At 35.7% G+C, this 17,634-nt stretch overlaps 1 protein-coding gene across 2 annotated transcripts in view; it reads right to left on the reverse strand.

The window, feature by feature from the left end:
- Nucleotides 1–271: 271 nt before the first annotated feature.
- LOC126971740 (uncharacterized) overlaps nt 272–17,634 on the reverse strand; it is a 280,527-nt gene continuing 263,164 nt past the window's right edge. For both annotated transcript variants that reach the window (XM_050818125.1, XM_050818124.1), the window contains exons 2-5: nt 16,107–16,205; nt 15,608–15,793; nt 10,021–10,171; nt 272–7,442 (exon numbers count right to left, since the gene is read on the reverse strand). In XM_050818125.1, coding sequence (XP_050674082.1) covers nt 7,348–7,442; nt 10,021–10,171; nt 15,608–15,793; nt 16,107–16,187 — 513 coding nt within the window. In that variant the 5' untranslated portion in view covers nt 16,188–16,205 and the 3' untranslated portion in view covers nt 272–7,347. The remainder of the gene's footprint in view (nt 7,443–10,020; nt 10,172–15,607; nt 15,794–16,106; nt 16,206–17,634) is intronic.

Consider the following 17,634-nt stretch of genomic DNA (forward strand, 5'->3'; position numbering starts at 1 on the left):
AAAAAGTACAGTTTGTTATTTAATTGCGTCACAACATTAAAAATTAATTTTATAATTTCGAGCTTATATTTAGTTATTTTCGGGGCCAATCTCCAGATGGCGCTAGTTTTCAAATAGACAGCTCATAATGCGTAGAGAGGGCTCTCTTTCCCTATATATTATTATACTCTTTGGCTAGTGTAGAACAGTTATAATTAGATCATAAGTAGCACACAGCTAGGTGTCGTAGTGACAGAACATCAAGATGAGTCGGTGTGAAGTAAAACACAAGTTGAAAGCAGAATTTTATTAAAATCATGACATGGGACACAATCACAAGAATTAACAATAAGAGCGATACAGTATCAGGGTGTGGCCCGAGTGACAGCGATGCCAGCACGCCACCACGTTCATTGCAATCTGCAAATTGCATTGTAGTAGGCATCTATTGATAGTAGGTCATTATTGCCGCTCATTACATTACGTTTCAGAGCGCCATTCATTACCGAAGAAGTGCTTATGATTTAACTGTCAAAGCAATTCTTAAAGAATAATAACATTTGAGATAATTCATGAATTCTATATATTTAACATGAGAGGGCACAGGATTATCTGCAACATGATTTCGTTCACAAAACGGCAGCTTACTTATTTGCTGAAGTAGCGACATGTAGATTATTAATTTATAATCCTCATAGCCGCCTGCGCTACACAAACCACGTGTGACACCTTGGGTCGTGAACTATCCAACCCACACCTTCAAACTGATCTCTTAATAAAGATACCATAAAAATATAAAAAAAAAAACATTAAAATATAAAGATACATCGGAGGTATGAATTATTCGTCACACGGTCTTGTCTTTGGAATAATATGTTATTTAAAACAGACATGTGTGCTATATACAGTGTGTTTCTTTTAAGTGGGACAGTATGGGGAAATCCTAAAGTATAAGAGATACAGGGAAACTGTCTTAGGAAACATTGGGTACTTTTTTGTGGAAAAAAAAATTGGAATAGTCAAAATTTTGGTCAAGTGTGAGTTGTCCCTAAAAATGATTAATTTTGATGAAAATTATTTTTGACGTACATCTACTCAGTTTCATGAGGGGATCATTTAATTGTATGGGAAGTAAAAAATCGGGACAGCAGAAGTTAGGTAAATTTAATAAAATAATTTAACATTAAAGTAAATGTTCAAAGTGGCCTCCCTCTTGTCGAATGCAGGCACGAGCGCGTTTCAGAACACCTCTGGTAGCTTTAGACAAGGCGTTGTGATGTATGTTGTTCAAATGACAATGCAATGCGTCTTTTAACTCTTGTACCGAGTTGTAAGTATCTGCATAAATTCGACCTTTAACCCCCAAATGTAAAAATCCAACGGTGTTAAATCGGGTGAACGTGGTAGCCATTTAATAGGGCCATTTGTGCCCATCCAGCGATCAAGAAAATGTTCATTTAAAAACTGTTTAGTAGCGATACTATTGTGGGCAGGGGCGTCGTCTTGTTGGTAGATGATATTATTCAAATTATTTAATGGAATTGCCATATCTACTAAATCCACAGCCATGTTTAATATTTCCTGATATTTTTGACTATTCAATGTTCCATGGTAAATTTAAATGGCAAAGATTTTATTATCTAATATTGCACACCAACAATTAAAGGAAAAGCGGACCTGGTTATGGGTTGCCGTAGTTCGGAAGGGGTTTGTACGTACCCAAAAATGTTTATTTTTTCTATTGTACATGCCATTGTTTGAAAAATTGCATTCATCTGTCCAAATAATCCGGCTTGGAAAAGACGGGTTTCTAATCGAGCATGCTACAAACCACTGGCAAAATGCTAATCTCCGGTCAGTGTCTCCTGGAAGCAATGCTTGTACAAGATGACCTTCTATGTAACACTTATACTTGTAAGCTTTCAATACCTTTCGTACTGTAGATCTATGCACACCGATATTGTTAGCAGCTTCCCTCAATGAGGCTTTTGGGTAGGCTTCAAAATATCCTAAGATTGCGATACTTGTAAATTCATTTATTACTGTGGCTCGTCTCTTCAGTTTTAGTGTAAAACAGCCTCCCTTTCTTAAATTTTTCACCAGTTTATCAAAAATTTTGCGGTTCGGTTGATCGCGGTCCGGATAACGTTCCCGATACCACTGTAATGCATTCACAGAGCTACGATAATTTACAAAATAAGCTTCAATTAAATTTACTTTATGCGAGTTTGATAATTCCATGACGAAAACTTAATATAATGTTTAAACAATGAAATATCAAGTAAAATACTGTTTGTTTCAAGAAGTTCCAAATTTAAAATTTGTTTTTTTTTAATTAGATTTGTAAGGTAAGGTGCTCGCGTAAGAATACCTTAAAGTATTTTAAGCCTTTTTATTGCAAATAAAGTGTTCCAAATTCAAATGTAAAACTGGAATAGGCAATATTTTTTTTAATAAAAATCTTGCAGTGGGCAGTGGTAGGCAATTTACATGGGTTGTAATAATGAAAACGATTTCCTTAAATTTGACTAACTTCTGCTGTCCCGATTTTTTTTCTTCCGATACAATAAAATGATCCCCTCGTGAAACTGAGTAGATGTGCATCAAAAAAAAATTTCATCAAAATTAATCATTTTTAGGGACAACTCACACTTGACCAAAATTTTGACTATACCAATTTTTTTTCACAAAAAAGTATCTAATGTTTCCTAAGACAGTTTCCCTGTATCTCTTATACTTTAGGATTTCCCCATACTGTCCCACTTAAAAAAAACACACTGTATATTGCATCAAATGTATCGAGTTCGCAATACTTAAAGCTATGTTTTATTGTCCAGTATTGGTCTACTTGGTTTTCTTAGAATGTTTTAGAAGAGTCGGGATAGATAAGGCACACGTCGCTCTAATTCTAACAATTAAAAGATCCCAGTCAGTTAATTTTACGGAATACATCATTTGTAAAAGTTTACTAAAAATTTATTAAGTTTAATAAAAATAAATCTATAATGGTAAGTTATTATGGTAAATAATCAACTATTTGAATAACATACCTACATTTTATTACTTTTGTCTTCAATTGTAAAATTTTGTTCGAAAATAAACTCCAAAATGTCCTTAACCCTATGCTATATAAATGCGTTTCTAAAGCCTCATCTAGTAAAACTATAAATTCATTGCAGACGTAACACGTAACAGTTATTGGTATAAAGTGAGATTTTAATCTCGTGCGAGCTCGACACAGATCTTCCATCAAACAATATAATTGTCACACTATTTACCTTAATATTTAAAATATTGATAATATTAAAAGTAAGATTAAGGATTGGTCTTCGCTGCGCTCCAACTAGATTATGTTTTTTTATTACGGCAACGATTAAATGCTTGTATGCGTCATCTTGACACTCAATGGCTTCTCTTCACACTCAATCTTTCAAATATTTGTAACATACGCTTCGTGTTATTTTACATTGAAATTAATAAAATACAAAATAATTACTGATGTAATGTGATCCCAGTGTCTTTCTTATTTCTTGTAGTATTACTTTTACAAAGTTTTATTACGCAACCCGCCTTTTCTAGTTTACGAGACAGGCTCAAGTACGCCCACAGCGTAGTATTAGTTACCGCAATTTGCTACTACGCCTGCGGTATCTAGTTAGAGCTCAGCGGAGACCAATCCTTAATCTAGGTAATAAAATGAATTTATTTCCATATTCCTATACATGTCACGTATGTTAACATTTTCCAGAAATTGACAGAATTCAATAATATTATAATAAATTTGACTTTTTTAAAATTTTACTTTATATGTTCGTGTATAATTAAAAACTTAATTATTAATAAAATATAATATAAAGCGCATCACACAAGTGAATACAACACTTAACCTAAGTACAATATATAGGACAGCGTGAAGCACCGACGATAATAAAAGCGTTACTAAATATCGTATTACCAATAATTATCATAGATAGCCTGCCTAATTTTATATACTGTATGAGTTCTCCCATGTAGTGCGGCCGCTAAATATAGTTTCTAGTCAATAGAGTCCAAGGGTCGGCAACAGGCGGATAGGTCATAGGTTGAACCACGGACCGCCAAATATGTATGTATTGTATCATCACCATCATCATCACCCGGAAGACGTCCACTGATGGACAAAGGCCTCCCCAAGGATTTCCACGACGATCGGTCCTGCGGTGCCATCATCCAACGTATTGACCAGATCGTCGGTCCATCTTGTGGGGGGCCTACCAACACTGCGTCTTCCGGTACGTGGTCGCCATTCGAGGACTTTACTGCCCCAACGGCCATCTTCCGGTCGAGCTATGTGCCCTGCCCACTGCCACTTCAGTATCACATTCATTTGGGCTATATCAATAGCTTTGGTTATGTACCAGGTACAAATTAATACATAGATAAAACACATTCTATACCTTTATTTATTGGAGTAATATTTTAAAGCATATTTTTTTTAATATTTCAAGACTTATTAAAAAAAGGTATAAAAAATACAAAAAATATGAAAATTGCAAAAAACTAGCTATCAATTTAGCCACTCTGTTTGACTCGACATACGTATGTGAAACATGTTTATAAATATCAAATATCGTTCTCGTATATATTCGAGAGACACTTTGAATTATTTGCCGTTTGCCGTTCTCGAGAACTACACTATAAAAATAATAGTTTAAAAAAAACACGCTTTATATAAAATTCAACTAAAAAATAGAAAATAAATTTAAATTGAAAATAGTGTTAAAAAATATTATATATTTCATTAAAAAAAAGCGTGGGACGTAGAAGAATTATTATTTTAATAATATCTTAAAAAGCACCCCACGTATTTTTAGTTGAATTTTATATAAAACGTGTTCTTTAGTTTTTTTTTTTAAACTATTATTTTTTAAAATTTTTTAGTTAACTCTTTTAAATTGAATGAAGAGATTTTAATATTTGCGAATAAAAATATTTTAGTTATATTGAAAGATCACTTAATTCAGCTAGCCCGAGATAACCGGAACTAACTCTTATAATAATCAGCTCAGTTAAATCACGCATTAACAATTTATAATGGAAATATAAATTCACTGCCATCTATTCGCTTCTAAACGAATTACATACTTTAATTTTGTGGAACTGTCTTGACATACCGCGCGTTTCTTTTGTAGTTTACAATAAATTACTAGATGGCGCTTATTAGTGATTTATTTATTAAAAATTATATAAATTAACAAAAATCATATTTTACAAATTGAAAAATTGAATAATTTTATCAAATTAGAGTAATGTCATCGGTCCTCGATAAATCTACAAAGTTTGAACGAAATCTAGCCGTTTAAAGTGGGTCCAAATCGCGCCCAAAGAAGTCGGCTACAAACATACAAGTGAAGCTAATATAAAGCGTGTAAAAACTGGCTCAAGACTGTCGTTACAGTTTCTCTCATAAATTTTAGGCCTTGTGTTTTATTGAGCGAAGCGAAGCTAATCTGGGCGGGGCTCCCACCGGGTGACTCCAATTGATTTCTGTGTTAAATTGTTTTTCGGTCATTTCAGGACCGATTTTTAAAAAAAATTGAACTCATAGAATGCTTTCGATTTTCTAGGTTATTGTCGAGACAGAACTTTGAATTTCGACTTGATTCAATTATAATAATTAAAATCAAGTTTGATTTACAAATTATTCTAAATTAGCACGCGCTATATATATTTATTTAAAAATTGAGCAGATTGATCAAATATTCTTTTTATTGTTTTTGTTTGGAATAATTTTGTTTTGTTTTTGTACACAGACTTAGTTTACCTCTTTTCTCTCAAATATGGCAGAAGCTGTATGACGAGCGACTGCGGCGCATCCTAGTATTACTGAATTTAAAACCATACAACAAATAGGTAGCACTTAACTATTATCAGTTGGTTTTTTTTTGGACCTCATTAAAATTTTAGCACAGTGTCCAGACCCCACCTAAAACTACTTGCCGACCCCTGCCCTAGACTGTCCCACTATCTCTCTTTCTGTCCTTTTTAAAACACGTGTGAGAACGAGATAGCAACCATTGTCAACCTCTTATAATAATTAACATCCGTAGAATATCCAAAGGCAGAAGTAATATAAATACACCGAATAGCACAATATTTTTTTTTCACTCCAGCAGATCTAATTTCATGAACGCTGTCCAAAGCTTTACCGAATTCACGAGCGCATTATAAATATCATAGGAAATACTTCATTAATCTTAATGACTACGTTTTCATAATATATAATATGAACCATTTAAAGGTCTTACTGAACAAATGTATAATTTGAGAATATAATTCCTACTTAAAATTCAGCAGTAGTATTTGGCTATAAAAATCAAATATTTAATCTTAGTATATGAAGTTATTTATATAAACCCCTTTGCACAAAAAAACGGGCACTTTTGATTTATTCGAGTAGGTACTTTTTGTATAAGTTGTAAAATAGATGTGATGCAACAAAATAAATATATTTTAGGTAATAAAGTAAACACACACACAAGTAAACAAACTACTGGGCAAATCAGACTTAACATCTTATATCTCGAGGTGACGAGCCGTAATTGCCGCTCAGAATTTTTGGGTTTTTCAAGAATCCTGAGCCGCACTGCATTGTATCGGGCAGGGCGTATCAATTCCCAGCAGCTGAACGTCCTAATCATCTCGCCCCTTATTGTCATAATAAATTTATTTTACTTGCCAATACTCTCAGACAATAATTGTTTCTAATTAATTTAAAACATACAAAACCTCTTTTGGTTAAGATTTCCGTACGTACAGAAAAATTTTGGGTGCCTTTCTTTTGCAAATGGGTTTATCAATAATGTATTTTATCATAGGTTTTGTAATTTTACTTATAATTATAGAATGTGATAAAGGAAGTTATTTTTATTCAAATATTTATTATTTTAATATATACGTTAAAGATATTAATGTTATTATCTGCCTTTAACTCAGCAAACTAGAAGTTTGTCAGTTCTGTATTTCTTGTAACATTTTTTTTTATATGGAAAACATACACAAACGGTTTACTCCAAAATATGGCACAGATTAAAATCACAATGGATTTATTAACTCTAGCAATAATTACAAATGTTTTTAATGTAAGCCCAGATCTTGGCACACCGATACCCGAAGCGGTTCGGCTTTAACATCCACAGAATATATTCGGACCGCAAAAGCAGCAGCTAAATAACAAATACAATACTTATATCAAGACATCCCATAACTAACTGAAGATATCCCCACTGTCCAATAAGACTGAATATATGGAAACTTAATCAAAAATATTCCAATAAATGTACAAATTCGCAATGTGTAGAATATTTTGCGGGAAAAATCTAGCGTATTTTAATAGTCTGTCTTGGACGGACCCTCCATATCCTCGGTACTCTTCAGCATGAGGTAGTAGCTGTTGACACACAGGATGCAATACGCCAAAATACCTGGAATTGTATACAGTTTTATGAGGGCATGAATTTGGAATCTGTCACTTTTACATGATTGTTCATTGAATTTTCTCATTTTGGCGCCAATACATTAAACAATATTTTGCGATATTAAAATGGAGTGGAACCGTATCGATGTGATTGCAAAACACAAAGTAGGTATGGAGCCAAATACAATTTTTGTATTTGGAGCCAAATACAAGTAACCAAGTGTGGTCCTTCCAGCAAGACTCGGCGCCGGGTCATAAAGCTCGGTCTACGCAGTCTTGGTTGGAAACGAACGTTCCAGACTTCATCAGAGCTGAAGACTTTAACAATACCTATCACTGAATATTCTCACAATTACACAAATTCAATTTGAAAACAAGATTTATGAACGATGCGGTACTCGAACCCTCGACGTCTCGCGTTCCGTGCGAGCGCTCTGTCCACTGAGGTGAACAAACATACAAGATTTGTTTCGACGATGCGTCACTCGAACGGTTGGCTCGTCAGACATGCAAATTTTTCAGTGGTTTCGTTTTATATAATATTATAACCTAACACAATCAATAATTACTACTACATTTAATTTGACCAACATAAAGCCATACCTAAAAGACCCTACAATATACATTTACAATAATTATTAGAATGTTAAGAGATAATGTAGTAAAAATAATCACATAAAATTATAAATTTGAATATTGGTGCGAGTTCCCGGGGGAGCCTTTAACCCCTATGGGCTGGGGCTCACAGAAGAGATGGCGGCGGACGAACCCTTCGGGGTCAACGGTGGCGCTCACACTCCACAGCGAGTCTTGGCGTCAGGTGGCAACCGGCCATAAAAACAAAGCCAATCAAATACCTCCATATCATGAAAAGTACAAATAAGAAAAGGGCCGTCCGTATAGGGCATCAGTTGTGGATCTACCGTCGCCGGTAGATCCACAACTGATGCCATACATTCAGTCAGAATACTGATGGAAAAGTACAGAGACAACAAACAAGACTTGCACATGATATTCATCGACCTAGAAAAAGCTTTCGACCAGGTACCGAGAGAATTAATTTGGTATGCTCTAAGGGCCCAGAGTGTCCTTATCTTTGACAATCATTATGTTATGCTCGGCATTACATAATGATTGTCAAAGATATGTACCACCAAGTATCAACATGCGAAGTCTAGCCGGAACAAGCGATGAATTTGATGTTAAAGTTGGCGTGCACCAAGGTTCCGCACTCAGTCCTCTGTTATTTAATATTGTAATGAACCATCTCACCTCAAATTTGCAGCGAGCGCCAACATGGGATATCTTATACGCTGACGATGTCGTCATCATCAGTGAAGATGTGAGCAACCTGCAGCAGACTTTAGAAAAGTGGAGAGAAGCTCTGCAAACATCAGGTCTGCGAATAAGCAGAGAGAAGACCAAGTACATGCATTGCAACTTTAGTGGCATCAACATCAAGAACACCATCTGTCTGCAGAACACCCAGCTAAAAGAAGTGGACCATTTCAAGTACCTAGGGTCAGTCATCAGTAAAGATGGGTCAAAAGACACAGATATCACCCATCGCATAAATACCGGGTGGATAAAATGGAGAGAACTATCTGGGGTCCTATGCGATAGCCGAATGCCCGTGCGCATAAAAAGACGAGTATACAGAGCAGCCGTCCGACCGGCTATGATATACGGAGCCGAATGCTGGCCACTCAAAAAGCAGCACGAACATCAATTGCACTGCGCAGAGATGAAGATGCTCAGGTGGGCAGGTGGAGTAACTAGGCTGGATCAGGTCAGAAACATACACATAAGAGGCACCTTTAAAGTAAGACCTATCCCAGATAAACTGCAGGAAAGCCGTCTGCGGACAACCGTACCAACGGACACGTTATGAGGCGACCATACAACCACATGAGAAGAAAAGTGTTAGATATAGTAACTAAACCTCGAGAACGAGGAAGACCCCGGATCACATGGATGTCTATAGTAAATAAGAACCTGAAAGAAGCCCACATAAACAAAGAGACGACCCAGGACCGAGCCACCTGGAGACACATGATACGGAGGGCCGACCCCAAATAAAATGGGAAAAGGCCAGACCAAGAAGAGATTGGTGCCAGTTACCACTTCGTTTGATAATATTCGTTTATTAAGTAAAAACATTATTTTTAAATAGTGTTAATAATTTAAATCTATTTAACACTGTCTCCTCTCTAATCTAATTTTATTAAATATTTTTTGATACAAAGTGGTTGTTATGTCTAAGTCTAGGAGGAAACAAAGAACAGTCGCCTAACCGAGTGGATAAATTTGAAATTTTCTTAACAAATAAATTTAAAAATAGTGGTCTGCAGCTATCGAAGGTTCCTATACCGGCCACAGCTCTTCTACATCTCTTTTGAGCCCGTAATATTTTGTTAATGTTTGTTGAGTTACCCCATAGTAAGATAACATACCTAATTATAGATGCTATATAGCCATGATATGCAATGATTGCAGCTTCTTTTGACTTACTGCTCGTCTCGTCATACTGTCATAAAAAAAATATTTAAGCATATCTGCGTTGAACTATTAGCTATTCCACTCACCAAAGAATAGGACTCCCTCGACGAAGGCGATGAATATATCAGATCCGGTGACCGAGAAGCCGAACGCCATGGAGACCAGCACGTACAACACGGAAGCTACGTACAGCGCTAGCATGGCCCATACGTACCCTCGCAGCAGCCGCGAGTGTCTCTGCAAGACAGGGGTTTTATAGAATTAAAATGTGTGTACACTATATATATGTAACTATATATATATGGTCTTTGTTTTAGGCGCTTTCAAGCCTATACCACTGATCGTATCGACATGAAACTACCTCCGTTCGATGCGAAATTTATCCTAGATGGTTTATGGCTACTTATCTTTCTAATTCCAACGTTCCTTTTCCTTTTAAAATTTCCTTTTAAAACATTTGCCCAGCAAAGCGAGCGGGAACGTCTAGTCTATATATATATATAATGAAAATGGTCTTTGTTTAAGGCTCAATCACGCTTAAACCACTAATCGTATCGACATGAAACTACCACCATTCGATGAAAAATTTATGACTACTTATTTTTTTTATTGTTTGATTTATTTCCTTTTAAAATTCGCCCAGCGAAAAAGCCCAACGGCTAGTCAATCATAATTGTCTGTTAATTATAACTGTTGTTGGGTGACTCTGCGGCTGTGAGCTATAAATTTAACGGGACCAGCTGGAAAAATCTATTGAGCTACCGGCATTAAGGAGATTATCAGTCGGTTGTGGAAGTCGATTTGACATGATATGATGGGCTGTTCCATCACGGCCTGAATGCGAAATGAATTTTATAGTACCTAGTCACCCATATAATATTGACTTTGAACCACAAAATAGTTTCTACAATAGAACATAATATTTCCTGTTTCTGGCATCTTTTATAATAGTGAAGATGTCCTTTTAAAGTCAGATTAGCTTTATTATATATATTAGCTGACCTGACAGACGTAATTATAATAATGTAAAACAGGAAAAAAAAAAATTTTTTTATTCCTGTTTTACAGGAATTTGCCAATAATATTTCAAAACATCAAGAATTATTTCGTAAAAAATTATACCTGTTGTTATAATAAAATTGAATGGCAGCAGAACTGTCAATCCTTGCGTCAATATATTCTCTCATAGAAAATATGTCCATGCAAAACAAATATTGAAAATAAAAATAATTATGGTTCCCAAATCGAAATAAAAACTATCCTATCTCTCAAGTTGGACTAAACTGCACTCCATGAAGTAATCCCCATTATAATCTGTTCATTCGTTTAGGAGTCCATCGCGGACAAACAACGTGTCACGTAATATATATATATATATATATATATATTAAGATATACATTATTGTAAGCTGTTGAATGGCATGTTTGCAATAATTAATATTATAACCAAATTATCTGGTCTCTAACTATCTTTGGTGCCTTTCTGACTCAGTAATTATTCTTATCGATCAACATCCATACATTGGCTTCTTCTCTCATTATATGTTTTTTTAGTTACATAATATATCTAATTACATTTATTTACTCGCCAAACGTTACGTTTATCGGCAAGATGCTCTCATTAATTTTAAACATAACCTACTAATAGCCTAATGATATACAAACATAACACAAAATGGTTCTAAAAGTAAAGTGTACTAATGAAAGATGCAAATAACTATATTATTATGATGCTTGACGTCATGTAGTAATTTCTATACTTATTACCTAATACCTAGGTAACACTGAAAATGTTTAGAAAATAAAAAACGGCTTAATGTAGAAAGTTGCCAATACTTTTATTGTTTTTCGAAGTAATCTCGGTTCCTCTCTACACATCGTCGCATTCGATGGAACCACTGAGAAAAGCAGTGAGCCATTCCTTAGGGGTCTCTTCTATGGCATTTTCGTACGATTTCACCGCATCTTGAGGGCTCGTAAAGCGAGTACCTCGAATTTTATCTTTAGTTCTTGGGAATAACTAAAAGTCGAAACCTGCCATAGTCATATATTCAACAGTCCGTTTTGCCGAGTGCGCTGAAGCATTGTCGCGGTGAAGTGGAGGATCCTACTTCGAGGGCGCTGCTGTCGATTTTTTTTCAAGACAACAGGCAAACAGCGACTGACATACCAGTCTGCAGTAACTGTCCTGCCATCTTCTAGCACATTTGTCGCGAAATGACCTTTCCGACCAAAGAATGAGGCAATCATCTTTTTTCCTTGACTTCTTCCTTTCTTTACCTAAGTTGGCCGATCCTCGAAAGGAAACACCCACTGAGCTGATTGTCTTTTGGTTTCGGGTTCATAGCAATATCGCACTCCCCCTGTAAAAAAGCCGTAACTACACTTGCTTCAAAAATGTTTTATTACCTAAATAAAGCGAGCATCATGGTTTACACCTTCTGTCAAAATATCGTGAAGCTATCGACAAAAATGAAGGAATAAATGCAAAAATACGAAAAATTTTGCGACTTTACAAAACATAAAATTCCAGCATTAAATAGAGGTATGCATATTTACATTTATTCACTTTACAATTATCCCGCTACTAAAGTCATAATTATGTTTTCGTAAATTTTAAAAGAAGATTTACAAGAAAATGTGTAACGCAAATATACTGAAATACTTGTTCCTGTATTTTACAATCTAGGACTATTGTGTAATTCTAATTACTTATTTTTTCTACGAAACTTTTAGCTGATCGTTTATGTGTGATTATTGTTACATACTTTCCACCCAGCAAAACATCACAATGCGTAAAGGGTAGTTGCAGTTACTCCTTTATTACACGAAGCATTTCATACCTGATGTTGGGTAATTTTGAATACATGCTTTAAATAAGATTAAATTACCGTCGTCATCGAATTCCAATGACACTTTAGCACAATCCACACAGATTAACTTCATCGCATCACAGTTCACAGTGTATCTTAATGATGAAAATACGTTTTTTGAAGACAATGAATTAACAAAATTAACAAAAAGTCGGAGCCGTAAAAGAGTTAGAGATGAAAGTTCGTGGCAAGTAAATAAAAATAAGCTATTGAAAAATACTGGAAAAGGTTACCATTCGAAATAGAAAGAAAGATTATGGGTGATCCATGTACATGTAAAAAAAGTGCACCGAAAAGATAGATCACTCAGAAAGACAACTTGCATTCGAAAGCTACTGTCAGTTAGCTAATCACGAGCGTCAGTGAGATAAAATTTTAAAATACGTTAAAGGAAAACCAACACGTGCAATAGTAGGCTCGAACAGACCTCGATCGCAGACAGTGGTCTATATGTTGCCAAAAAGTAATGGACGTGATACAGTTACATACACTAAATATCGGTGAAAAGACTGTATACACAGCTTTTGATAAGCAAGAAATCCAGAAGGTCGAATCGAAGTCGATCTGCGAGGTCAACATACTAATGGACCAATCAAAATAAGTGAAAGTACCTATGTTTGAAACACTGAAAATGTTTAGAAAATGAAAAACGGCTTAATGTAAAAAGTTGCCAACACTTTTATTGGTTTTCGAAGTAATCTTCGTTCCTCTCTACACATCGTCGCGTTCGATTGAACCACTGAGAAAAGCAGTGGGCCAATTCTTCCTTCTCTTCTATGGCATTTTCGTACGCTTTCACCGCATCTTCAGGGCTCGTAAATTTATATCTAGTTCTTGGGAATAAATAAAAGTCGCAGGGTCAGACTGTATGGCGGATGACTCATTATCTCGACACCTGCCATAGTCAAATATACAACAGTCCGTTTTGCGGGGTGCACTGAAGCATTGTCGTGGTGAAGGAGGATCCTGCTTCGAGGGCGCTGCTGTCGAATTTTTTCCTAGACAACAGGCAACAGCGATTGACATACCAGTCTGCAGTAACTGTCCTTCCATCTGTTAGCACAACTGTCGCGAAATGACCTTTACGACCAAGGAAAGAGGCAATCATCTTTTTCCTTGACTTCTTCATTTCTTTACCTTAGTTGGCCGATCCTCGAAAGGAAACACCCACTGAGCTAATTGTCTTTTGGTTTCGGGTTCGTAGCAATATATCCAGCTTTCATCACCTGTGACGATGTCAAATACAGCATTTGAGTCATTGCCGTTGAACTTATCTGACATTTGGCGACACCCGTCCATGCGAAGGTGTTTCTGGTCGTCGGTTAAAGTATGGGGAATCCATCTGGTGCAAAGCTTCCTGACGCCGAAATGTTCGTGTAATATTTTTTGAATTTGACTCATACCAATGCCTAGGCTTTCCCGTATCTGCTGATAGGTCACTCTCTTATCTTCCTCTATCATGCGTCGCACAGCACTGATTTTATCTTCAGTAGTCGCTGTTAAAGGACGTCCCTCACGCGGATCATCATTGAGATTGCTACGTCCACGCTTAAACTCGTTAAACCAATTGTAAATAGTGGCACGAGATGGGGCTTCATTAAGAAATGCTAATCGCAGCCTATCAAAGCTTAGTTGTTGAGTAAGCCCACAACGAAAGTCATAATAAATCATTGACCGAAAATTTTCTCGCGTTAGGTTCATTTTCACGTGTAACAAGACTTTTAGATTTGCCGCCAATTCACAAAAATAAATGACAAAAGAATACAATATACTACATTCGGTTACCAAAGAGTTCTAAAATTGAAATTCAAAAAAAGTTTTCATTACCAATGTTTCTAACTGGCCAGTTCTAAACACTTTCAGTGTTACCCACGTATTATCAAATAATACATTTTTAAGCTTTTTAAGTAAGCCAATCTGTACCTTGGAGTCTATCTTAACATGTCTATATTATTAAATATAATATCCGAACGATCGAGTCTTGCTCGGATTTTTAAGAAGGTACAAAACTTGAATAAAAAAAAACTTATAAGACATCTGGATTCGAACCAGGGTCTTCTGCTTTCCAGATCACCCAATATCCCATCTGAGCTATTATAGTCATGTATACAGTGGCGAAATTTATCTTTGTATTCTAATGTTAATGTAGCAGTTTCTCATTAAAACATGGATAAAACTAGATTTTTTAAAATTGAAACCTAGCTAGATCGATTTCTCGCCCCCGAAACTACATGTATACTAAATTTCATTGAAATCGTTGGGGCCGTTTCCGAGATTCAGATTATATATATATACAAGAATTGCTCGTTTTAAAGATATAAAATAGGGTAGGTACCATATATCTATCTGTCCGTTTACCGTAATAATTTGTTATTTTATTATTAACTAGCTGACCCGACGGACGTTGTTCTGTAGATAATAAAAAGAACTGTTTTATAGGAATTTGCCAATAATATTTCAAAACATCAAGAATTATTTCTTAAAAAATGATCGCTGTTGTTATAATGAAATTATTTCACAGCAGAACTGTCAAACCGTGCGTCAATAAATTCTCTCACAGAAAATATGTCCATACAAAACAAATATTGGAAATAAAAATAATTATGGGTCCCAAATCGAAATAAAAACTATCCTATCTCTCAAGTTGGACAAATCTACACTCCATGAAGTGATCCCCATTCAAATCCGTTCATTAGTTTAGGAGTCCAACGCGGACAAACAACGTGACACGTTCCTAACCTACCCCTTCTAGTATTATATTTATTATGCAATGTTGCCGCTACTGCATCAGATAACTTACATTGAAAACGGCCACCAGGAGCGTGGCCGCCAGAAGCAGGTGAGCCGCGCTGAAGACGGCCACAGCCACGCTGATGATGTACCAGGTGCGGTACAGACGGTCGCCGGCATCCTCCGCAGTACCCACCAGCTCGCCGAAGCGCGCCGCGTACACAGAGCTGAAGACCATCAGCCCGAACGACAGCGCCTAGAATAATAAAAATACTCGCTACTATCATATGTACAGGATGCCGGCTAGATAGTAATTTGTAAACATTACTGTGTTTCGGTCTGAAGGGCGCTGTAGCTAGTGAAATTACTGGAAAAATGAGACATGTTTGAAGGTGACGAGCGCAATTGTATTGCCGCTCAGAATTTTTGGGTTTTTCAAGAATCCTGAGCGGCATTGATCCTGCATTGAAATGGGCGAGCGTATCAATTACCATCAGCTGAACGTCGGAACTCGGACTAGGTGAGACAAGTGTCTACAGTACCTACTTGTGAACAATTCGAGTACATACCAAATGCAAAAATCCAATAAGTTTAGTGCCAGCTTCAAGCCCCATACACCAACAGAACGAAGTGATGTGAGGAACCGCCATTTGTTACGCTTGTCTTTTCTGAAACAGTTTAAAACACTAGATAAGTAACAGCTGAGGAGATATTTTCTGCTAGGTAATTATTTTGGACCTTTACAATACCTATCATTGAGTATTCTCACAATTACACAAATTAAATTTAAAAACAAAATTTGTGAACGATGTCGTGCGTACCGTGCGAGCGCTCTTTCCACTGAGAGATGAATAAGACATACAAGATTTATCAACGATGAAAAGAGCGCTCGCACGGAACGCGAAGGATAATAATTTTAGTATTCAGAGGAGGGTTGTTTAAAAATAACAACAAATTGTTTATTGTAACTATATTTAGTATTTACCTACATACCTACCGTCATTGTCTATATATTAAAGACTAACATTTTTTAAATGCTTAATGCAACGATTAGATTTCAGAGCCACAACATTAAATTATGTTGATCCAGTTTATATGAGAGTAGCCTCCAAAATAAAAATCAATTAATCATCATTTTTTATTTTATTAAAATAAGGACTTTTTATATTGTTGGTTCTTTAAAATCGTCTGGGAACGATGCGCGCCTTATTTTACATGACGTACCGGCCACATCGTGGACGATGACGGGGAAATCCGTGACGTCATACACTCAGACCTCTGACATTATGTTTATTACTGAGAATATGAGATGCATAAACATTACGTTCATCATTATTTTATCAATGGACATTAAAAACAAGAGGAAGTTCTCAATTCGATTGAATTTAGGAGTTCGGGGAACTTCTAAAAATTTATAGGCAAACATAATATAGCATTTGTGGTTTTTCATCACCGAAACAAGCATTTCTATACAGAAAGCATCAATTGGTGAAATGGCACCGACAAATGGTCACTGAAACTTTTAATGGTAAAACTAAGTTTTGAGTAAGTATTTCAAGGATGGTAACAAGATAGTTAAGAAACTAAGTATATCCAGCTCAATTCAAAGTGCACACATTGGAACTGCCTAATCTTAATATATATAAATTACGTGACATGCTGTTTGTCCACGATGGACTCCTAAACTAATGAACGGATTTGAATGGGGATTACTTCATAGAGTGGAGTTTAGTCCAACTTGAGAGATAGGATAGTTTTTATTTCGATTTGGGACCCACAATTAGTTTAATTTCCAATATTTGTTTTGTATCGACATATTTTCTATGAGAGAATTTATTGACACACGGTTTGACAGTTCTGCTGTGAAACAATTTTGATCATAGTTAACAACAGGGAGCAATGACGTTCTATACATAATATAGAATGTCATTGACAGGGAGCATAGTTTACAAAATAATTCTTGGTATTATGAAATATTTATTTATTATATACGGGCGAACCCTTTTTACAATATTAAAACTATGAAAGTGATACAATATTTACTTAACTAACAAATAATAATATTTAACTAACTAATCAACACATCTTACTTTCTAA

Source organism: Leptidea sinapis, chromosome 24, assembly GCF_905404315.1.
Source record: "Leptidea sinapis chromosome 24, ilLepSina1.1, whole genome shotgun sequence".
NCBI lineage: Eukaryota > Metazoa > Arthropoda > Insecta > Lepidoptera > Pieridae > Leptidea > Leptidea sinapis.